This window comes from Silurus meridionalis, chromosome 18 (genome assembly GCF_014805685.1).
Source record: "Silurus meridionalis isolate SWU-2019-XX chromosome 18, ASM1480568v1, whole genome shotgun sequence".
Lineage (NCBI taxonomy): Eukaryota > Metazoa > Chordata > Actinopteri > Siluriformes > Siluridae > Silurus > Silurus meridionalis.
Window position 1 is genome coordinate 18,144,614 of NC_060901.1, and position 25,093 is coordinate 18,169,706.

Sequence of the window (25,093 nt, forward strand, 5' to 3'; positions counted from 1 at the left end):
AAACAGTAAGCGTTTTTTTCCATGACAAACACCAATGACAGCTTGAACTTTCCAAAGCTGGAAAGTGACCATCGGGATAATCCATGACTGGGTGCGATTCCTTGCGCCATTTTAAAGCCCTCTGCTTTGCATCAGCTGCTTATTTACCTCCACATCGTACATTAAAACTGTGTACCAATTCCTAGGCCTGGATTATTACTTAGTTTTGAAATTTGCTGGTATATAGGCATCAGGAATAAGACACAGTATTGAAATATGGTTTTGTATTATAATTTAAATGCACTGATTTTTATTCTGGTATCTCTATTAAATCGATTTAAAACTCTTGCTCAGGAAGCCCAAATTACAGTCCATGTTCTTTCAAACTCTTTTCACATTTCAGCAAGCAGGAAAAAGTCGTAAGGTCCAGCATTACTGGTACACTTCATGGCCGGATCATAAAACCCCGGAGAGCGTGGGGCCTCTTCTGGAGCTCATGACCGATGTGGAGAAAAGCAGAGAAGCTTCGGAATCTCATGGCCCCATCATTGTTCACTGCAGGTACATGACTTTAGAGTGAAATCTGTGAGAAAGCAGTCGAGGGACTTTCCTATTTGATCAGAGGGATCCCTAAGCATGTAAAATGTTTCACCCATTTGCAAAAGATGGCCTCCTTTTGGCATCGTTTTAATCCCCTAATTTGGCATCTGATAGAATATGGCAAGAAAGAGAGGAACCTGAGGTGTTTGATTTCCTGATTTGCCTTTTTGGATATTTTTCTGCTGTACGTTGCCCCCATTTTTAGTGAGCATAAGATTTGATACCTTTTGACAAACTGATTGTAAAGCAACACAATTGAAATGAAGGGGACTTTGTCCTTGGGAGACAAAAACATCCAAGTACAGAAATTTTCCACATGTGGCTTTGAAAGCAAGGACACTTACCCTTCAAAAACAGCGAACCATCAAAACAGTTGAAAGGATCAAAAAGCGAGCTGACTTCCTGTGTGTGTATATGTGTGTGTATGTGTGTGTGCCATAATTGTCCTGCACAATAGAGTCTTCCTTTAAAGTTTCTAAGTGCTTCCTTCGAGATATGTCCAATGTGTCAGGGTGTAAAAGCAATAGTGTGAATGTCCTGTCTCCTTTCCTCCAATAGTTCCTTCAATAGTTCCTCCAGAAGAGAGCTTCTTCTCCAACGAGTGGCTTGGATCTAAATTTATCCTTTCGCAGTTCCTGGTCACTGTTGGGTGTTTTGTCGAGTCTTTACGATCACACGAGGCCGTGGTTTATGAGCTTTGTAATAGAAACGAGGAGTAGGTATCACCTCTGAAAGTAAGTTTGTCAGGTAGTTCGGTGCCTTCAGAACCCTCCAGTTATTGTTTGTATTAGAAGGAACGTCAGTCAACAACCAGACTTGCTACAATAACCTTTAACGGTAATCGAATATATCTTGGGACGTCTTGTGATCGACGTGCTGCTTGAAGCCACCTAATAAGATCCTTTGGATGTCTTGAGAGGAATTAAGAGACTTTAAGAGCTTTGGTTTATTTATATACCCCTTGAGCAATTTTAAATCAAACTTCTGGTCGTCCTGAATTCTGTCGTCCGATTTATGAAGAGATCACTCAACTGAATGCTCCCATAGACCAATCCTTCCCTGATGACTAACCATGAGGAAAACTATTGTTTCCAAAAATCAATTACTGATCACTGTTTCTCAATGAGTTATCATTAATTTCAGGGTTCCCTAATGACTGACCAATCACAGACCACCATCTTTTCCAATAACTAATCTCTGATTTCCAGTGTTCACCTACACCTGACCAATCGCTGACCAACATTTTTTCCAGTGGTGAAATACTGATTAGCAGTTTCCCCAATGACTAATCCCTGATTACAGTTTGCCTCAGTGACTAATCTTTTTTTTTCCAATGATCAACCACAGATCACCGTCTTCTTAAACAAGGAATTGCACACCTATCATCTTTCCCTTATCACTAATCTTTGCGTTCCCCAACAACTGTTCTCCAACAACTGACCCATTACTGATCACTATCCTGCTTCAATGAATAATCCCTGATTTCCAGTGTTCCCCAGTGACTGTCCAATCACAGATCACCATCTTTTCCAATGACTAACCACTGATCACTATTGTTTTCAAAGAACAAACCATCTTTACCAATTTTCATCACAAATGATATTTTTTAAGGTCCAATCAATAAACACCATCTTTCCCAATGACTAATCCCTGGTTTCTATTGTTCCCAAATGACTGATCAGTCAGTGAATGATCAACGACCACCATTTGTCCTGTCGTGGAATACTAATTAGCATTTTTTCCAATGACTAATCACAGACCACCATTGTTCCCTTATGACCAAACCCTGACTTCCAGTGTTTCCCAATGGCTGACCAGTTATTTGTTCTTTCTTTCTCTCCCTTAACTAGACATTTATCAAAGCCTGTTTTCTTTCTCTCTGCTTTTTCTTTGGAAAATGATTGGAGGCCCCATAACCGAACCCTGATGATCACTGGTTGGCTCCAAAGGGTATATAAACCTGTTCTTTATGATTCACAGTGCTGGAATTGGACGCACAGGCTGCTTCATAGCCACGACAACAGGCTGCCATCAGCTTCGTCTAGAAGGAGTGGTGGATGTCCTGAGCATCGTGTGCAAGCTGAGAGTAGACAGGTACAGGCATCGCTAAACATGTTCTTCAATCAAACTGGAAAGAAGTTAATTCATATTTAATAAAGGGTGCAGCATCTATTTGAAGCTTTCCTGCCCGAGCTCTTCTGAAAGTTTTAAGAAGTTCCAGAAAGCAAGTGAGAAACTGGAGGACAAATAGTGCATGAAGTTCTGTTAACATTTTGGTCTCATAATGTAATTTTTCCCATGTCAAAATTACTGATTGAAATTCTTCACTTGGACTTGGAGACGCAAAATCTGTTCCAGCATGACAATGTGTACATCGTGGACTTCTTCTCAGTTCCTTTAATAATGCTTAAAATAAACAAACAAACAAATTAATTAATATACAAACATCTATTTAAAATTATAGCATGAAAATTAATGGTAGGTTTTTTCTTTCTTTCTTTCTTTCTTTCTTTCTTTCTTTCTTTCTTTCTTTCTTTCTTTCTTTCTTTCTTTCTTTCTTCACTTAAGCAACACAATATAGAAAGTAACAAACATACAAATACACAGAAACATCTGCTCTAAATTTCAGCATGGATGTAAAATGGGATTTTTTTCACCCATGTAATGCAGATGTTCATGGAGCTGGCTTTGTGCACAGGAGCATTGTCCTCCTGGAACAGATCTGGATCTCCTAGTTCAAGTGAAGGGAACATTTCATTGCTTGTGGTAACATTTTTTGGGGGAAGAAGCACATATGGCTGGAATCAGAAATACAGTAGATTTAAGCTCTGTGCCGACTTGAGATTTGAGAATTCATTTACATTGAGGTTTTATGACCACTTCTGATCCATTACCTTCTAATCATTTCAAATAAATCTGTACTTAATCAATCAAACCACCATATGATTTTTCACACTGATGATGAATGATCCAGTATCTCTTGACTGTGCTTTAGGGGCGGAATGATCCAAACCGGAGAACAGTATGAGTTTGTCCACCACGCCTTGAGTCTCTACGAAAGCCGTCTCTCTGCGGACCCGGACCCATGACCACAAACGACATCGAGAACAAGATGGTACGAGGATTTTTTTTTTTGCGCACTCCAGGAAGAACAATCTCAAGGGTCCAAGAATCCATCCCTTATTCTCCTTTATACTGGAGACAATCCAGAATATATATATAAATAGATCTTTGAAAGAGATCCCAGCAGATCCCAGTTATGTGCTCTGGACTTCTTCGCTTCGGAAGAGGTGCGTTTGCTCTGTCCAGCTTGACTCAACTGATAGACATTCTGTCTGGATTTTTCAAACTTCTTACTCGTTCATGGCCAAGTGTTCAGTTCATACATGAAACTACGTGCACAAGGTATTTCCAAGATTGTTAAATGCATCGGAAGGACAGCTCCTTCGTTAATATAATATTGCTAAAAACTATTATATATATATATATATATATATATATATATATATATATATATATATATATATATATATATATATATATATATATATACATACACAAACATTACTCAAAATTTCCAAGTAAATGTAAATTGTCGATCTTCTTTTTTTCTTGATTCTTTCTTTCTTTCTTTCTTATTTTCTTTCTATACCATTTGATCATCCACCTGAAAACTGCTCATTTAAGTACTACAATAAATAAATAAATAAATAAATAAATAAATAAATAAATAAACCACACAAACATTTCAAAATTTCATAATGAATCTAAATTGCAGAATTCTTTCTTTCTTTCTTTCTTTCTTTCTTTCTTTCTTTCTTTCTTTCTTTCTTTCTTTCTTTCTTTCTTTCTTTCTTTCTTTCTTTCTTTCTTTCTTTCTTTCTTTCTTTCTTTCTTTCTTTCTTCACTTAAGCAACACAATATAGAAAGTAACAAACATACAAATACACAGAAACATCTGCTCTAAATTTCAGCATGGATGTAAAATGGGATTTTTTTCACCCATGTAATGCAGATGTTCATGGAGCTGGCTTTGTGCACAGGAGCATTGTCCTCCTGGAACAGATCTGGATCTCCTAGTTCAAGTGAAGGGAACATTTCATTGCTTGTGGTAACATTTTTTGGGGGAAGAAGCACATATGGCTGGAATCAGAAATACAGTAGATTTAAGCTCTGTGCCGACTTGAGATTTGAGAATTCATTTACATTGAGGTTTTATGACCACTTCTGATCCATTACCTTCTAATCATTTCAAATAAATCTGTACTTAATCAATCAAACCACCATATGATTTTTCACACTGATGATGAATGATCCAGTATCTCTTGACTGTGCTTTAGGGGCGGAATGATCCAAACCGGAGAACAGTATGAGTTTGTCCACCACGCCTTGAGTCTCTACGAAAGCCGTCTCTCTGCGGACCCGGACCCATGACCACAAACGACATCGAGAACAAGATGGTACGAGGATTTTTTTTTTTGCGCACTCCAGGAAGAACAATCTCAAGGGTCCAAGAATCCATCCCTTATTCTCCTTTATACTGGAGACAATCCAGAATATATATATAAATAGATCTTTGAAAGAGATCCCAGCAGATCCCAGTTATGTGCTCTGGACTTCTTCGCTCGAAGAGGTGCGTTTGCTCTGTCCAGCTTGACTCAACTGATAGACATTCTGTCTGGATTTTTCAAACTTCTTACTCGTTCATGGCCAAGTATTCAGTTCATACATGAAACTACGTGCACAAGGTATTTCCAAGATTGTTAAATGCATCGAAGGACAGCTCCTTCGTTAATATAATATTGCTAAAACTATTATATATATATATATATATATATATATATATATATATATATATATATATATATATATATATATATATATATATACATACACAAACATTACTCAAAATTTCCAAGTAAATGTAAATTGTCGATCTTCTTTTTTTTCTTGATTCTTTCTTTCTTTCTTTCTTATTTTCTTTCTATACCATTTGATCATCCACCTGAAAACTGCTCATTTAAGTACTACAATAAATAAATAAATAAATAAATAAATAAATAAATAAACCACACAAACATTTCAAAATTTCATAATGAATCTAAATTGCAGAATTCTTTCTTTCTTTCTTTCTTTCTTTCTTTCTTTCTTTCTTTCTTTCTTTCTTTCTTTCTTTCTTTCTTTTTTCTTCTTAAAAAAAAATTAATTATATTATATATCTGCCTCGAAACTATGCATTTAAGTAATATAATAAATAAATAAATAAATAAATAAATAAATAAATAAATAAATAAATAATTGAAACAAAAACTCAAAATTTCAGCATGAATGTAAATGGCAGATTTCTGTCTTTTCTTTTCTTTTTACTTTTTTTTCATATATATATTTAACATTTAATCATCTGACTGAACTGCCCATTTAAGAAATACAATAAAAAAATAAGAAAAATAAGATATATTGGAGTACAACAATATATCAGTATCATTTATCAGAGTTGAAAAGATATGGAAAATGTTGTAATAGATATTTTTGTAAAAATTTCCCTGAATGTGTTTTTTTATTTATTATTCTTATATACTTATTTTTATTATTATTCATGTTTTTTTTTTTTTATATATATATAAAGCAGCAACATATGGGCATTTAGCACTTTCAAGGGGGATAAAACAAGGACAAATATTTTTTTATGTCTTTCTGTTATGTTGCAGATTTTTCTTTTCTTTTCTTTTTTTACATTTTTTTTTTTTTCAATTATTTTATTTTTTTGGAGTATGAAATCATTTGCTGCACAAAACGTCCATAATTTTTTCAAAACAACATCTAATCATGTCCACCCTTTGCTCGCTTTTTTTTCTTTTTTTTTCTTTTTTAATCCATGCCTTTTTATCGAAATGCCAACAGGAAGTATGTTTTCTCACTCAGGAAGTCGCTGCCCGACCAAAATCCAGCGCCATCATTTCCCTTGGTGTATTATTTATTGATTTATTTTTAACCCCCCGCAAAAAAAAAACTAACAAAAAAAAAAAACACAGTTACCCCCGAATGTCATGACTTTATATTGTTCTTTTCATGTGTATACTGGACATATGACGTGCAGTGCAAAAGTTAAAGCACCCCCTGCTTTTTTCCGGTAGATATGATCAAACAGAGTAAAAAAAGGTTTTTTTTTTTTTTTTTGTCAAATTTTATTCTGTTTATTCTTTTTTTTCCAAATTTTTCCTAAGTGATTGATGGCAATATTTCGTGGAACAGGAGATCCGATATGGTGATCTGATTTTAAATCCTTTTCTGTAAAAAAAACAATTATACAAATTTAATAATAATTTTTTATTTTATTTATTCTTACAGATTAAATAAAATCACTCATAGGTCCGGCTACTGACACTTTGCTATCGCAGTCAAATCAGTAGCTTTTTTTCTGAACATCAGCTTTAGGAGGTGGAAAACGAGATTGTTGTATATATTTTTTTTTCTTTTCTATTGTCCATTTTTTTTACATTTAATCCTGTTTATTGTGATACAGAGGTTTTCAACAAAATATATTATATTTGTGAATTTCTATTAGACGTGTTCGTAGTGTAGAAGAACAATGCGGTCAGTGTACATGAGCTTACTGTTTATAGCGGATTTATACTCTTTCGTATGAATCTGTTTTTTTTTCCTCCTTTTTATAAATATTCCACATAAACATTGTGGGGAACAAAACTACTAAACTGTAACTTTAGCAGATATTCCTCAGTAACCTGTACATAATCATCCTTCTATTATTACAGTAAGAAGTGGAATAAGACCAGGCCGGGCCTCAGACGTGACGCTCGCTATAATCGTTACTTAAAACGTTACCATACAGCTAACAAAAAACACCCGACCACGGCACAATCCAAGCCATAATATGGAATGTGGAGGTCTGGCGTCATTTCTACAGAGCTTGTAATGTGGAGAAATGTGTTGCTGTGTATAAAGTTGTTCACACTGACTGTTCTCTAGCTGGTAATCCCGTCCCTAACTCTGTGACTCTGTGCTTCTGACACTCAATAAACCCTTCATATCGAGCAAACTCTGATTCTCTCAGTTCTTTTTTTATATCACTGACCACAGTTTACTCACATCACTGTAGAGAGACTGATACATACATGCAGCTAGAGATAGACGGACGAACGGATGGACAGACAGACAGACAGACAGACAGACAGACAGACAGACAGACAGACAGACAGACAGACAGACAGACAGATAGATAGATAGATAGATAGATAGATAGATAGATAGATAGATAGATAGATAGATAGATAGATAGTCTATATGGTTTACAGACAGACAGACAGACAGACATATAGATAGATAGATAGATAGATAGATAGATAGATAGATAGATAGATAGATAGATAGATAGATAGATAGATAGATAGGTAGGTAGGTAGGTAGGTAGGTAGGTAGGTAGGTAGGTAGGTAGATAGATAGATAGATAGATAGATAGATAGATAGATAGATAGATAGATAGATAGATAGATAGATAGATAGACATTTTCTTCATCATCTTCTTGTCTAACAGTCTAAACACAGTAGAATTCAGAGATCTATAATTTCTTCTGTCTTGCTCAGAGATCCAGTTCCCTGCTGGACAAAGTTGTGGTGATTAACTAACACCCTTGTAATTGAATTCATATCCAGAAAATCTAGTGGAACGTCTTTGCAGAAGAGTGACGCTGATTATAAGAGGGAATGGAGACTGACTGCGGAATGCGATGTCCAGGCTTATGGAAAGAAGTCGTGATTAGTCATTTCCATTACCGGGGGGCAGTCAATAGCAAAGTCGCACCCAATGTATTGTTAAGATCTTAGTAAAGAACTTCCTGCGTGTTCGCGTTATAATGTCTGTTTATGTGTCTTAAACACTTGTCACATTTCATGAGTAAAACTTTGGATGCCTTTTTAACACAGGACACCAGGATTGATCTATTTGTGTTTGGAAATAGGAATAAGTCCTAAAAAGGGACCCCGAACTCATCAGTGAGGCATTCGAAGTCTATAGAATAGAAGGAAGTGAAGTGAAATCAGAGTAGACGTGGTGTGAAAATCAGTATGTCTGCTCGGTGGGGTCAACAGGAAGGAAAAGGGGTGGGCTGCCTGAAAGGCTTCAAACAACAAAACGCAGCTCATGGCTAAACCGCTTCGTCAGACATCTAATAACATATGGGACAGACAAAAAGAGAGAGACAAAAGAAAAAGAAAATCCTTTGTCCACCATTTCAGTCCATCCATTTCTTCTTCAGGATAGAAGTATAACAAGCTCTCAGAGAGACAACGCCTCAGTCAGTGCCGGTGTTGATTTAGCCACCGCATTTGAACCCAAAGGCCGATCCTGATTGAGGAAATCCGCCCCGGAGCGAATGGTCCACTCGCACGCAGGGTCCACGAGCGGTGGCCGATGAGAGCGAAAAGTCTCCCACACGGGCCAGAGAGCAGCCGAGCTTTTTCAAGTTTTCTGGGGAAACCATCCATTTTCAGCAACTCTATCTGACGCATGGGGAGCCTACACTTTTACTCAAATCCTCTGGATTATATTTTCAAGTGTCTCTTCAAATTGAAGTTCTATTTATTGACTAAAATCATCTAATAACCCCACGATCAGAAAAACAAAAAGAAAAAAAAGAAAAAAAATACAAAATGCTGAAGCCTGAAGCTGTTGCTGTAGCCGTCTGGCTGGCGTCTGGAGTCATGGTGAGGGATTTTATATATAAAATCGTTTTCAGATGAGAAATTTACTCATTTATGGTTGGCTGTAGAAAAAAAAGATGAAAATATGGCAATTTTTGTATCTTTAAATAAAAAGTCATTTTTAAAATATATTGATTTTTTATATAGAATTTTGTTGTATTTTATTTGTTTACTTCTTAATAGCTGCGCAATTCAATGCATCGAGCTTTCAGAAAACAATTCATCCGAAACTGAAGTTTTTGCGATAGTTCCAGATTATTACAGACAATTCAGATCTTTATAAATGATTCCATGCAAAATGTGCTTTTATTTACATACATTAAATACTGGAGCGGTGGTGATGATGTGATGATGATGATGGTTTTTAAAGATGGTGATGATGATTATGGGTGATGGTGGTGATGATGGTACAGAAGATGATCATATATAATGGTGGTAATAATAGTGATGATGATGATGATGATGATGGTGATGATGATAAGGATAGAGATGATGAGGATGATGATGATTGTGGGTGATGGTGATGATGATGATGGTGATGATGATGATGATGATGATAGAGATGATGAGGATGATGATTGTGGATGATGGTAAAGATGATGATGATGATGATGATGATGATGATGATGATGATGATGATGATAAGGATATAGATGATGATGGTGATGATGATTGTGGGTGATGATGATGATGATGATTATGATGATGATAAGGATAGAGATGATGAGGATGATGATGATTGTGGGTGATGGTGATGATGATGATGATGATGATGGTGATGATTGTGGGTAATGGTGATGATAATGGTGATGATGATGATGATGATTGTGGGTGATGGTGATGATGATGATGATGGTGATGAATGTGGGTGATGGTGATGATAAGGATAGAGATGATAAGGATTATGATTGTGGGAGATGGTAGTGATGATGATGATGATGATGATGATGATGATGATGATGATGATGATGATAACGATATAGATGATGATGGTGATGATGATTGTGGGTGATGGTGATGATGATGGTGATGATGATGATGATGATAAGGATAGAGATGATGAGGATGATGATGATTGTGGGTGATGATGATGGTGATGATTGTGGGTAATGGTGATGATGATGATGATGATGATGATGATGATGATGATGATGGTGATGATTGTAGGTGATGGTGATGATGGTGATAAGGATAGAGATGATGATGATGATTGTGGAGATGGTAGTGATGGTGATGATGATGATGATGATGATGATGATGATGTGGATAGAGATAATGAGGATGATGATGATTGTGGGTGATGGTGATGATGATGATGGTGATGATGAATGTGGGTGATGGTAATGATTATAAGGATAGAGATGATGAGGATTATGATTGTGGGAAATGGTAGTAATGATGATGATGATGGTGGTAAGGATATAGATGGTGAGGATGATGAGGATTGTGAGTGATAGTGATGATGATGGTGATGATGATTATGGGTGATGGTGGTGATGATGGTAAAGAAGATGCTGATCACATATAATGGTGGTAATATTTGTGATGATGAGGATGATGATTGTGGATGATGGTGATGATGGTGATGATTGTGGGTAATGGTGATGATGATGGTGAGGATGATGATGGTGATGATTGTGGGTGATGATGATGATTGTGGGTGATGATGAGGATTGTGGGTGATGATAATAATGATGGTAATAATGATGGTGATGTTTATGAAGATGACGATGCTAATAGTGGTAAATGGTAGAACTGCTGGTGATTATGATGATGACAGAGATGATTAGTATGATGATCGTAGGTGATGGTGATAATGATGATGATGATAATACTTATGATAATGAGGATGATGAGGATTGTGGGTGATGATAATAATGATGGTAATGATGATGGTGATGTTTATCAAGATGACGATGATAATAGTGGTTAATGGTAGAAATGCTGGTGATGATGATGACAGAGATGATTAGTATGATGATTGTGGGTGATGGTGGTAATGATGGTAAAGATGATGATGATGATGATTATAGGGGGTGATGGGGATGATGATGATGAGGAGGAGGATAATTAATGAATGTATTTGTTGATTTACTGTATTTCATGTTGTGTATTGTTTCAGGGAGTTTTGCTGGCTGACACGCAGCAGTGTAGCATTATACCAGAGTCCGTCCAAATTTACAACGATTCCATCCAGTTCACGCTGAACAGCTCGGATGTGGACTGCAGCTTCGGAGTGAATGTCACGGGCAGACCTGGGAACTCCACACACTGTGATCAAGATCAAGAAAACCAGGAAACCTTTACATGTCAACTTGTGGAGTTGGAACCTGGAACACGGTACCACCTGATTATCACCTCCCAGACGGACAGGATTCAGCACAACGTTTCCCTAGCAACAAGTAAGTAACAGACCTTCTGTGATTTGCATGAGTCCGTGTGTACACACTCGTGAACAGTCTGGAGGTCCTTATGGAAATAAAACATAATCTACAAAACACTTTGGAGAGTGGATATACAGTATATATATATATATATATATATATATATATATATATATATATATATATATATATATATATATATATATATTGGAATTAGGACATTTTATAAAACAATTTCTGGTTAAAAATCTCTCCAAACAAAAACACAAACAAACAAATAAATAATCTTGAAAAAAATATATATTTTTTTAAGTAAAAAAGACATTAAAAAATAAATAAATCACATAAAATTTAAATAAGTAATATAAAAAATAAATCTAATATTTATAAAATTTTTAAAATGAATAACATAAAAAATATCCAAAAAAAAAAATAATTCTTGATCCAGACCACAGTGAACAATAAACTGAATTTATTTATTAAATGAATATATTTGTAACATATACATATATATATATATATATATATATATATATATATATATATATATATATATATATATATATATATATATATATATGTTATATGTGTTTAAAGATATATCCTAAATTGTGTACATTTGAAGTCTCTTGCTATATATTTTGTTCAAACAAATAAGTAGTTCTACAGATTTGGCCTTTTTCGGAAATGAAGAAAAATCTAATTGTTTTTATAAACAATACACGAAGGATCGCTTTTTATTTTTAGATAAAACATTTTACGTTTTATGATATTTACAGTAGAACAAAAATCATGTTACATAAAAAAAATTACAAAATAATAATAATAAAAAAATTCCATTTGATGATATTTACAGTAGCACAAAAATCATGTTACATAAAAAATAAAATAATAAAAAATAAATCAAAAAATAAAAATTAACAAACAAGTCAGTGTGAATCAAAAAAATAAAAATTAACTTACAAATATATAATCAAAAGTTATTTACTACCGTATTCGTTTCGTAAATGTAAAATGTATAAATCAGGTATTTAAGTGCAAGTTGTGGCTCAGTGGTCAAGGCTTTGGGTTACTGATCAGAAGATTGAAAACAGTTGTGTATATCGTTTGACTTGTATCATGCAGGTGCAGTGGCTGATGGGAAAATGGAATTCTTATAATACACTAATAAATACATGTTCCGGAGTCATGTGTTTTGAGGTCACGACAAGAACAATAGCAGCGATAAACAAACCAAACAAAGTACTTACAGAGTTTGTATGTAGAGGATGTTACAGTATGTGGGTAGAGGCAGATTCATTCCTACGCCTTTATCTGTACACTGACTGTTTCGTCAGTAATAGTTAAAGAATTATTGTAAAAGAGTATAAAAAAATAATTCATGCAAAATGCTGGAACCTAAAGCTGTTGCTTTAGCCGTCTGGCCAGCGTCTGGAGTCATTGTGAGTGATTTTGGATAGAACACCATTTTTAAAAGACACAAAATATGGCAATGTTGGTCATGATTCAGCATCATGGTTCATTTTAACCTTCAAAGGTTGTGAGTTTAAATGGCAGCCACGCCAAACTACCACTTCTGGGCCCCTGAGCAAGGCCCTTTTCTGCTCAATTGTGTATTAATGAGATAAATATAGGTTGCTCTGAATAAGCGCGTCGGCCGAATGCCATAAATGTAAATGTATAAATAAGAGTAAGAATGGTACCCCGTGAGAATTTATTTATTTATTTTTTATAGACAAAAAAACTAAGAATTCCCTTCATCCAAAGGTCAGTAGAAACTTCTAGAAGTTGTCGGAGCTGCAGCACTGATTACTGTGAACAAAGGTACATTTTGAAACGTTCCCAATTCAGGGGAATATGGTGGTTTAGGGGAAAGTATGGTGGCAGCAGAAGTTCAACTTTTAAGGCTATGGGTTACTAATTGGAAGGTGATGGGATCAAGTACCAGTTGGTGCCACTAGTGGGCCCTTGCACAAGGCCCTTAATATTCTCTGCTCCAGATGTGCTGTATCTGACAAAAAGCCTTTTGAGGAGGATTACGATGATGTTTTTTGAGTGTATGAAAATATTTTTGGAATAGACATGTTTTGAAATATTTTAGAAGTTTGTGAGTTCAAATCCCAACACCACCAAGCTGGGCTGGTGAATAGGTTTTGAAATGGGTACAAAGTGATTTGTGTGAGTGTGTGTGTGTGTTTAGGTGACATTGTGTTCAATGTTTGGCTTGGCTCCAGAACAGCAGTCTAACGTGAAGTATTTCCAGACTGTTCTGGCCTCTCTGCTCCCCTGCCCTTTTCCCACCCCATTGTTCTTGTGTGCTAAAGGAAATGGGAAGGTAGGGAGGGGGGTTGGGTGGTGGAGGTGTTGTGGTGTGTTTTGGTTGGAGGTTTTAATCGGGTTGAATAGCTCGACTCTGCTCTTGACCCTCGCAGCGATCTGCGATACTGCTGCCACGGTATAAAGGTGCACTCCCAAAAGGCTAAAAATAAACCCCTCGCTACAATGTTCGCTTACTGTGGTGGCCTTAAAGCCAACGCCTGATACGCTCCGGGGGCAAGAACCTGAAACAGTGTAGCGTTTTTCAATGCCGTGGTAGAATTGTGCGCAGGACGAAACAAAAAAAGCACAAAGGCATTCGAATCCTTTATTCAGCATTTATACAACTCCATGTTGTCACTGTATTTTGATACAGTGGTGAACTCCCAAAAGGCTAAAAATAAACCCCTCGCTACAATGTTCGCTCACTGTGGTGGCCGTAAAGCCAACGCCTGATACGCTCCGGGGGGCAAGAACCTGAAACAGTGTAGCGTTGTTCAATGGCATGGTAGAATTGTGCGCAGGACGAAACAAAAAAAGCACAAAGGCATTCGAATCCTTTATTCAGGATTTATACAACTCCATGTTGTCACTGTATTTTGATGTGGTAGTTGCTGTACTTGTTGCTGTTGTAGTTGAGGGTTTTGTAATTGTATTAACTGTAGTTGCCTTTGTTGCTGTTGCTGTAGTTGTAGTTCTTGCAGTATTTGTTGTATTTGCTATTGTTGCTGTTGTAGTTGTTGGTTTTGTAATTGTAGTTGTAGTAGGTGTTGTTGTTGCTGTTCTCACTGTAGGTAAGTTCTTGTAGTAGTTGCTGTAGTTGCGCTTGTTGCCTTTGTAGTCGGGGGATTGTGTAATTGTAGAAGTTGCTGTAGGTCTAAAATTCTTTTAGAATTTGCAGGAGTTGAAATTGTTGCTGTTGTAGTTTGTTGATTTTAGAATTGAAGATGTTGTAGTAGTAGTAGTAGTAGTAGTAGTTGTTGTGGTTGATGTTGTTGCTGTTGTAGCTGGTGGTTCCATAATTGTAGCTGTAGTAGTTGTTTTGCTGTTGTAGTTGGATGATTTTGTAATATTAAATGTTTTCGTAGTTGTTGTAGTTGCCATTGTTGCTGTTGTATTTAGTAATTCTATTTTTTGGGTTGTTGCAGTTGCTCTTATTGTTGCCATAGTTGTAGTTCTTGAAGTACTCATTGTATTTGCCATTGTTGCTGTTGTAGTTGATGGTTTTGTAATTGGAGTTTCTGTAGGTTTAGTTCTTGTAGTAGTTGTGATTGTTGCTGTTGTAGTTAGTGAATCTATAATTGGGGCTGTTGCAGTTACTGTTGCTGCAGTTTTATTTCTTGCAGTTGTATTTTCCATTTTTGCTTTTATAGTTGGTGGTTTTGTAATTGTAGCTGTAGTAGTTGTTGTTGTTGCTGTTGTAGATTGTTAATTTTGTAATTGCTGTTGTTGCTACCGTAGTTGTTGGTTTTGCAATTGTAGTTGTAGTTGTTTTGCTGTAGGCGCAGTTCCGTAGTAGATGCTGTAGTTGCAATTGTTACTGTTACAGCTGGTGATTTTGTAATTGTAGTACTTGTTGTTGCAGTTGCTGTAGTGGTAGTTGTTGTGATTGGTGTTTTTTTTATTGTACTGCTTGTAGTGGCAGTTGTTGCTGTTATAGTTGGTGTTTTTATTGTAGCTGTAGTAGAAGTTTGTAGATTTTGTTACTGTAGATGTTGTGGTTGCCATTGTTGTTGGGCAGTGTGTCCTGTAATTGTAGAAGTTGTTATAGTTGTGTTTGTTGCAGTTGTAGTATTAATTGTTGCTCTTGCTGTAGTAATTCTTGTAGCAGTTGTAGTTGGTTTTGGTGTCACTGTTAATGCTGTTATAGTTAATGTAGTTGTAGTTGTTGCTAATGACTGCTGCATAATTTGTCAGAACAGCAGATTTGACATGAAAATCTCAGCTTTCGAACGCACACACTCATCTACGGGGTTGGAGGTTTTTCATGTTTTGAGGATTAAGGCTCTGAACCTCCTGAACCCTGTCACACATTCACGACAGCTATTTAAAAGTCACAACACAGTAGCATTGTTGTGATAAAAGCATATAATTTGTGGTTCGAACAAGCCACCCGGGAGGAAGTGCTGCAGAAAGAGCAGCTACTCAGTGGTAGTGCCTGTCTAGCTTTGGCCTTCGGTACTAAAGGTCCTCTTTCCGGTGCTCACTTTCCCACAATGGAGTTCTCTATGGGTGGCTCAGCATCCCGCCGGGCTCGGCGTTATTTAAACGCTCCCAATACAATCTTATCTGGGTCGCACATCGCACCCGCTGGCTGCCATGCCATGCTTTTATAGAAAACCTGCACAGTCAAGAGCCACGTCAAAGTGGAAAAGTGCTAATATGGGTTTTTTCAGTGTAGGAAATAAAATCATGTATGCAGTATTATAGAATATTAACATTTATATGGTTACTGTCAGAAAAATGTGTACTTATTGTAATTATTACTTCAACAGTTGCTTTGGTAATAACCTTGCATTTGTAGTTGTTTTAGTTGTAATAGTAGTTTTCTAATAGTAGTGGTTGTTTTGTTTTAGTTGCAGTAGTAGTTTTTCTAAACGTTTTAATCTCAAAAGTAGATATTTGTAGTTGTAGTTACAGTTCTTGTATTATTTTTAGTTGCTGGACTAATAGTAATAGTTCTTGTGGTTGTTTTAGTTGTAATAGTAGAAGTTCTTGTTTTAGTTGTAGTAGTGTTTCTTGTTGTGGTAGTAGTTCTTGTTGCTGTTGTTTTAGTTTTTATTTGTATAGCACTTTTAACAATGAACATTGTCTCAAAGCAGCTTTACACAGATAATGCGGTGATAAAAATGAATGAGATGTTCTTTATAAGTAAGTTTGTCCCTGGTGAGTAAGCCAGTGGCAACTGTGGCAAGGAAAAACTCCCCGAGATGGCATAAGGAAGAAACCTTGAGAGGAACCAGACTTAAGAGAACCTAAAACATACATTAAAGACACTAGGAAAAAAAGACACAAGTTAACAAAAGTGAGTTTTGGCATGTCCCAGCTTTTCAGGAAGCTGGGGTCAGAGCACAGGGTCAGCCATGGTACAGCCCCACTGGAGTAGATAGGCTTAAGTGCTTTAAGAAGCTAACAGTGGCAGCTTAGCATTGCTGGGGCTTAAACTAAAGGCTTTTTGATTAGAAAGCCAGAGCCTTAAACGCTGCCTTAGTAGTAATAATAGTAGTTTATATAGTTATATAGTAGACTCGGTTGTAGTGTACTGTTATAATATTTTTTTTTTTGCACGTTATTGTGTATCTTTCATTCGGAAATGTGTTTATATTGTACCTTGAAGGCCCATGATTGGTCTAAAAAGAACCAAAATGTTTGAAATGATGCCACCATACACACATTTTTAGGATCCCCATTTATGACACTGCTGTGTTCTTTCCAGGACCTTCTGCAGTGCAGGGTGTTCAGGTGTTGAGACAGATGGACAGCCTGAGCATGTCCTGGAAGCCAGGCCCTGGGAGAGCAGAGCTGTTCCAGGTTCTGCTCAGGGACAGTGCGGGTCTGGAATTACCCTGGAACGTCACAATGTTGGACAACGTTACGAAGTCGTACAAGATGAGTGGCTTAACTCCTGGGCGTGTGTATAATGTGAGCATCATCACCGAGGCAGCAGGGATGCGGAACGCTGTCCATATTCAGGAACGAACAGGTACTGATTTCACAAGTTCGTCAGCCACGTGGATCTTGAATACTTGGTCAAGCGATTCTGCTCCCTTCATTCCTTGGTTTATACCGTGTGGATGTGCATGTCGGTGTGTGTTCGTATGAGTGTGTATGACCTTTGAAACGATATTTCAGGCAGTCAAGTGAACGCCCTGTCTCTTTTTCCTGCTGTGTAAAGGGAAAGCGCGGCCTTCTTCCTCTTGTCACCCCCTTTGTGCACCGTGTCAATCATACCTTCACGGTTTTTAAAACCAACACACACACCAGATAAAAATCAGTGCTAAAAACTTCAACCTCCAGTTCCTTTCTTTTCAGAACATATACAACCAGACTGTAAACACACTTAAAAGCCAAATATACAAATAGTACCCTCTTGTCACTGAAAAAAGTACACTTGGAGGCATCTGTCAACAGCGAGTATTATTATTTCCCAGACCAAACAAATGACTCAAGCACTTAGGCAAAAAAGGAAATGGAGTGATTAGTAGAAAAGGAGTGAAAGTGACCCGACCCGGTTGTGTTGGTCTCTGTGGATATATATATATATATATATATATATATATATATATATATATATATATATATATATATATATATATATATACTATATTGCCAAAAGTATTGGATCACCTGACCTGACAAATTTTGCATTCACTTGAACTTGGAAACCCAAACCTGTTCCAGCATGGTGATGCCCCTGTGCAAAAAGTGAGCTCCTTGAAGATCTGGTTTACATTCTTTCTAGAGGAAGATTTTGCTGCTATAGAGCTCTGATCTCATCCCTACTGAACACCTTTAGGATGAATTGGAACGCTGATCTCCTCACCTACATCAGTACCTGCCTTTTATTAACACCCTTGTGGCTGATGAACATAAATATCCATAATCCAAAATCTAGTGGAACTCCTTCCCAGAAGAGTAGAGGGAATCAGAAGAGTATATTGGGACTAAATGTGGAATGCGATGCTCAAAAATCACATGACCAGGTGACCCAATATTTTTGGCAATATAGTGTATATGTATAGTAAATATACAATACAATAGTAAATACTTGAACCCAGGTAAAAATGTTTGCCTTGCAGTGTTTTCCTACATCATCCAACGTTTCATTTTAGGTTCAAAGACAAATGAAATTCCAATCTGGTGTTCTTTTATCCCTAAGCACCGAGCCTGGTCCTCAACGCACACATGGAGAACAAAGGGAGTCAGACCGGCCTCCAGGTCTCCTGGGATCCAGCTACTGGTGATGTAGACAGTTACCTCATCCAGCTCCTGTCTTCTGATTCACTCGAGAGGGAAGAAACTTTATCTCCGAACACCACACAAGCGCGGTTTGACCATCTGACACCTGGCAGCACCTACCAGGCCTTCATCTACACTAAGAGTGGTGACCTCAGTAGTCATGTCAGTGTCACAGCTACAACTGGTAAGTACGCTTGAAACGGACACAACAGAAAATTCAGGGGTCGGGCTCCAGATTTGGGTCTGTCTCTTCGCTCGCTACAGCACATTTTACACGGCGAGTTGAAATTTAATCCGTACAAAATCACGATGTTCAAAAAAGAATGCTTAAAACGATTGCTTCTGATGATGTAATGGATGATGAGGCACTTTTAAATCTGGATAGGTGCGGCATTTTGAAAGTTGTGATCGTTGGACCTTACTTTTTTGAAGAAGGAGCTACAGTACCAGTGATTTCGAGCGCTAGGTCGACATGCTACGCAATTTTTTGCATCCACAACTTCGAAAGTTGACTGGTCGACATGGGAGAAATGTGGTTCCAACAAGATATACAATTTAGTCATTGTACTTAAAGCAGCACATTTTAACTGCTCGTATACAAGATACATAAATTTGCATGGTCCTGTCAAGCAATCAAAAACATGATGAATCAGACATGTGGCTTGTTCAGTTAGGGGGTACTCATCTTTGTTGCCAGTTATTTTTACAATAATGCTGTATGTTGAGTTATTTTCAGAGGACAGTAAATCTGTACTGCTATACAAGCGGCACATTGACTACTATTAAATATATCCAAGTTTCATTTCTATAGTATTGTGTCTTGAAAAGATGCTAAAATGGTTGCCGAAATGCGAGGGGTGCACTCACCTTTGCGAGATACGGTATATATACTGTACATAGACAAATTTTGACATAATTGAAATAAAATTCAGATACAGTATAGTCATATGTCAATACCTCAAGTCGGGTCAAGTCAGGTCATATATATTTATATTTATACAGTAGTTCCCTGGAACTCGCGGGGGTTACGTTCTAAGACCCCCCCGCGAATTTTGAAAATCTGCAAATTTCGGATGCTTCCCCGCAACCACTATGGTACCTTGGTGAATTCCATAGGTGCTGCGGGTCAGGTCTGCAAGTTATGTCACTTAAAAACTTAACTATATAATGTAAACTATAAACATAATAGTGTACAGTATTTGACCAAATTCACACACAAAATAAATAAATGTTTTTAAGATTTTTAAGATAATCCTCAACTTGCTGTTAGTTTGGTCCGAGCCGCAAGTTCCAAACTGCGAATTATCGGGTGGTTGACCGTATACAGTATACATACACACACACAATTTGGACAAAAATATTTGGACACCTGAATTTTTGACCTGCCAATTCCCACAAACTCAAAGGCACACAATTTTATAGAATGTCTTTGGATGCTGTAGCATGAAAGTTTCCCTGCACTTCAACCGAAGACTCAAACCTGTTCCAGCATGTGCACAAAGCCAGCTCCATGAAGCACCTTTGGGATGAATTGTTCAAGCTGACTGCACCCCAGGCCTCCTAACACCCTTGTAGATAAATTGAGCACTAACCTCCCCAAAATCTACTGGAACATCTTCTCAGAAGAGCGGAGGTTATTTTGAGGGCTAATGTGGATTCAATGTGGAATGGGATGTTCAAAAGGCACAAAACAATCTTATGCTGAGGGGTCCACAAACATTTGCAATATAGTGTAGTTAGAAATTGTTGTGATTGGGTGGCTGATTGACATGGGAGGCTAAGGAAAGCTTTTTCTCTGGTACTTTAAGAATAATGTGGGTATATTTAGTTAAGTAAACACTCTTCTGACTCCTGGTCATGACTAGACTTAGTATTTTCAACCCCTTGACATATAGCAATTGTCCTTTTTTGGTGTTTTTACCAGTGGAAAAAAACATACGAAGCTAATTTCATCAATTTCGCCATTTGCTTCTGCCCATGTACCTACTGCAGAAATGTAATAATAAGCTAATACTGGTTCGTTCTCATGCTCTGCCTGCACATCTCACTCGAATTATGTGTCTCTCCAGCTCCCGGCGCAGTCTCTCAGCTGAAGATGGAAAAACCAACTAGCTACGGTGAGGTAAAAATTAGCTGGCTGCCCCCTGTAGGACAATGGGAACACTACAGCATCAAGCTCATAAATGGCAGCAAAACGCTGTTTAACACAACCATACACAAAGCAGCCATGGAGTTCAGGTTTCCCGAGTTACATCTTCATCCCGGGAAGGTTTACAAAGTGGCCGTAAGCACCGAGAGCCGGGGGCAGACCAGCACCACCTACTGCCGGGCAGAAATCGGTAACGTATTTCCTACTGATTTTATTTATTTATTAATTTTTTTTTTTTTTATTCATTACATTTTTATTGGGTCATATTAAATCATATTTACACCCTGAACTTGATGGGTCACAAGGAGTCATTTTTATTGCCATTTTATTTATTTTATTAGATTTTTTTTAGCCAAGCATCTCTGAAACATCTGGAAATGTCAATTAAATTAATTCATTTAATTATTAATAAATGTGTTATTATCAATATAATCATTAAATTTTTTTGAAAATGAAGAAAATATCACACTAGACAAAAAATAGAATGTATCGAATAAAAACATAACAATCAGAATAAAAAAATAAGAATAAATCAACGATTTTCAAATCTGGACGTCATCTTGAAGACCTCTCTTCATTCTCTCCCGCTTTTCTTTCAGGCCCACCATCGGTGTCGCAGCTCCACATCCGCCATGCAGATGAGACGACCCTAAGTGCCATGTGGAACCATGGTTTCGGCTCGGAGTCACGTGACGCCTACGTCGTGGCACTTTACAACGCCACTGGTTCCACCGCCATCAAGACTGAAAGGCTGACACGAGATATGCAAGAATATACGTTTAATGTGCTAGTGCCTGGCCGTCTGTATAGAATTGTTGTAGCAACCACCAGCGGAGACCTCCAGAATTCATCCTCGGTGACGGGACGGACATGTAAGCAACTCTATGTCCCGGGTACATGTTTGTGTGAGATACATTGATCAGGCATGACCACTGAGAGGTGAAGTGAATAACACTGATTATCTCTTCATCATTAGTGAATGGAATCAATTAGGCAGCAAGTGAACCTTTTGTCCTCAAAGTTGATGTTAGAAGCAGAAAAAAAGGGCAAGCGTAAGGGAATTTGAGCAAGTTTGACAGAATTGTGACGTCTAGGCGACCGGGTCAGAGCATCTCCAAAACTGCGTCTCTTGTAGGCTGTTCCTGGTCTGCAGTGGTCCAAGGAAGGAACACTGGTTCTCCAGTGGCTCATTGATGCAAGTGGGGAGCGAAGGCTGACCCACCAGTTCCTTCAGCTCAAAGTGCTGCAGACATTTATGCTCCTAATGCTCGATAGGTCTCGACTGTTTCGTCAGCAAAAGGGGAACCAACACAATATTAAACACGTGGTCATGTACATTAGACCCTTTTGCGGAAAGATTTATTCGTTTGTTTTGATGACTGGGCAAAAATCTGAAAAACTTTAAGGGACGTAATATGTACACGCTCAATCAGTGGACAGACCATCTAATGGACAAGGATCCTGACCAACTGAACGAGTAAAAAAGAAATTGTGGGCTTATAAATCATTAGATGATAGCACCGAATTGGCATGTACGCAGGGCATTCAAGTCTTTTATTTTAAAAAATTTTTAAAGTTCACCCTTGAACAAGTGAAAGTCAGCCTAGCTTCCTGCCTATTCTTTTGGTTGGCTGCTAACAGTGGCTACATTAGCAAATGCAAATACTCAAGCGCATACCTGAGAGATAATGTGGGCTCATTCATTGTTTCCTCTTCCTTTCTACAACTGCACTTGAGGCAAGTGTAGAAAGCGAGACGACACAAAAAGTCTCTGGTGGTTAGCTAGCTAGCAGTTTATGTTTGATTGTCAGACTCGCTAAGTTTCCCTTCTTGCTAAACTGACATTTTTTTTCCTGTGGTGGTTTAAAGTCGTCACGCCAATTGGGTCATCAGATTTCCTGTCGGTTCTTGGTTTGACGGTCGTCGTAGGAAAAATCACAATGCAGGAAAGAGGCTTCCGACACTGCCGGAATTTCACCGGAGGAAAATTGTCGGTGAACAATCAAATGCTATAAATTTTAGCGTTGGATTATTGAAATCTTTTAGGATTATCCAAATTTTATTTGTTTCCGACGACCGTGTGAGCCCGACATAATTTATACGCTAAAAAGTTAGCGTTTCATGAGGAATCAATTCACTTGTTCCCCAATTTCTGCTTGTATGAGGACACGCAACCTTTTCGGTCCGCTCGTTTTTATTTCGTTTAATCACAGCTGCCATTGTTCTTTTTTTGGGGGTAGCAGTGGCAGCAGGTATTGATACCTTTTTAAATGTTCTAAATTTTCTCTGTCGATTCCAGTACCTGACAACACAACAAGATGATGTTTGTTCTGAAGTTGACTCCGTGCTGGTTTATATTCTCCGCCTCCAGTTTTCCTCTTGTTTTGCCTCCAGCTAGCAGCGTGACGTAATTGTGAAATCGGCGCTAAAAGGGTCTATTCCGATTATATCTTCAAAAAAGCAATTCTGGGGGGCCATGCACCCAGACTTTGCATTTTTCTCACACAAACTCAATGTCCTGAACATACCTACCAAATTTTGCTTTTTTGTTTGCGAGACGATTTGGATCCTCATCCTTTTAGGAGTATTGAGATTCCTTTGCAACTTTCAACTTTGCAACTGAGGCTTACTTTCTAAGAATGTTTGCCAAATTTAGTGGCGCTTGCTCAAAATTTATAGGAGGAGTCACAAAAATCTGCCTTCCTTCCTTGGTTCAAAAAATGCAGTCCAGTTCAGTTGATGATCTGAAGCACCTTTGCAGGCAGTAAGGGAAACCTTGTAATGTAGGAGATCATTCTGAAGCAGCAGAAATTGTGAAACTTTGTATACTTCTTTTTTCTAGTGCCACATGAAGTGACGTCGCTGAGGCTAAACAATCTGAGAAGCACAGACTCTCTGAGGGCCACCTGGGACAGGCCTCAGGGAGATCTGGACTCCTATGAAGTGCTGCTGCAACACGACAACCAGGTCACGTTTAATCGCTCCGTCCCTGCTGACACCACCTCTATCCACCTCTCGCATCTCAAACCCGGAGCACTGTATAAGCTGATGATCAAAACAGTCAGCGGTGAACTGCGAGCCAAGCCAGTCATGGCCAACTGCCATACAGGTACCTGTCAAGAATACTGCACCTCTGTACACTCCTGGGGCAGAAAATTACAATATTGACACAGGAAATTTCACTGGTGAACTTCCTGCCCACAGGATAACATGTATGTCTTTACAATGTTTCTCAATGACAAATCAGTGATTTAAAGCTCCGCAACTCTGAACTGAACAACACTGATTCTTCTTTCAGTAAAAGGTTCCACACAATTCTTCTAAACTGTCCACCCATTTTTCTGTCCATCAATCCATTCATTCATCATCTATCTATCATGTCTATTTATCTGTCCATCCATCCATCGATCCATACATCAATACATACATCCATTCATCCAATCATTCATCCATTAGTTAATCCATTTCTCCATCCATCAATTCATCTATTCCTTCATTTATTAGTTGATCTGTCCATTCATCTCTCCATCCATCGATTCATCCATCAACTAATTGATCTGTTCAGTCATCCATTTAGCCATCAACTGATCCATCCATTCATCAATCTATCTGTCTATTCATCTCTTCATCCATCCACAAAGCCATCTATGGCATCCATCTATCCATCTAATCTTTTATCCATCCACAATCCATCCATCTGTCCACCCATTCATCCACCCATTCATCCATCCATCCATTTATCCATCCATCCATTCATCCATTTATCCATCCATCCATCCATCCATCCATCCATCCATCCACCAATCAAACCATCCATTCATCAATCCATTTGTCATTCATCTCTTTATCCATCCACACAGCCATCTATGACAGCCATCCATCCATCCATCTACTCAGCCATCTATGGCATCTATCTATTTATTCTTCATCCAGCCACAATCCATCAATCTGTCCATCCACTAATCCATATAGCCTTCTATTCATATGC

General features: G+C 37.7%; 2 protein-coding genes across 5 annotated transcripts in view; both read left to right on the plus strand.

Annotated features, from left to right (window-relative positions):
• The window catches only part of ptprr (protein tyrosine phosphatase receptor type R), a 47,603-nt gene extending 43,546 nt beyond the window's left edge, over window positions 1–4,057 (plus strand). For 3 of the 4 annotated variants that reach the window (XM_046874251.1, XM_046874253.1, XM_046874254.1), the window contains 3 exons: window positions 383–540; window positions 2,560–2,673; window positions 3,575–4,057. In XM_046874251.1, coding sequence (XP_046730207.1) covers window positions 383–540; window positions 2,560–2,673; window positions 3,575–3,668 — 366 coding nt within the window. In that variant the 3' untranslated portion in view covers window positions 3,669–4,057. Of the gene's footprint in view, window positions 1–382; window positions 541–2,559; window positions 2,674–3,574 lie in introns of those variants that run through there. The other variant, XM_046874252.1, reaches the window with a different exon arrangement.
• A 4,667-nt stretch (window positions 4,058–8,724) lies between these two features.
• ptprb (protein tyrosine phosphatase receptor type b) overlaps window positions 8,725–25,093 on the plus strand; it is a 58,290-nt gene continuing 41,921 nt past the window's right edge. The window contains exons 1-7 of the mRNA XM_046872762.1: window positions 8,725–9,300; window positions 11,420–11,699; window positions 17,434–17,700; window positions 18,877–19,140; window positions 21,026–21,295; window positions 21,705–21,977; window positions 23,948–24,214. Of these exons, the coding sequence (XP_046728718.1) occupies window positions 9,247–9,300; window positions 11,420–11,699; window positions 17,434–17,700; window positions 18,877–19,140; window positions 21,026–21,295; window positions 21,705–21,977; window positions 23,948–24,214 (1,675 nt within the window). The 5' untranslated portion in view covers window positions 8,725–9,246. The remainder of the gene's footprint in view (window positions 9,301–11,419; window positions 11,700–17,433; window positions 17,701–18,876; window positions 19,141–21,025; window positions 21,296–21,704; window positions 21,978–23,947; window positions 24,215–25,093) is intronic.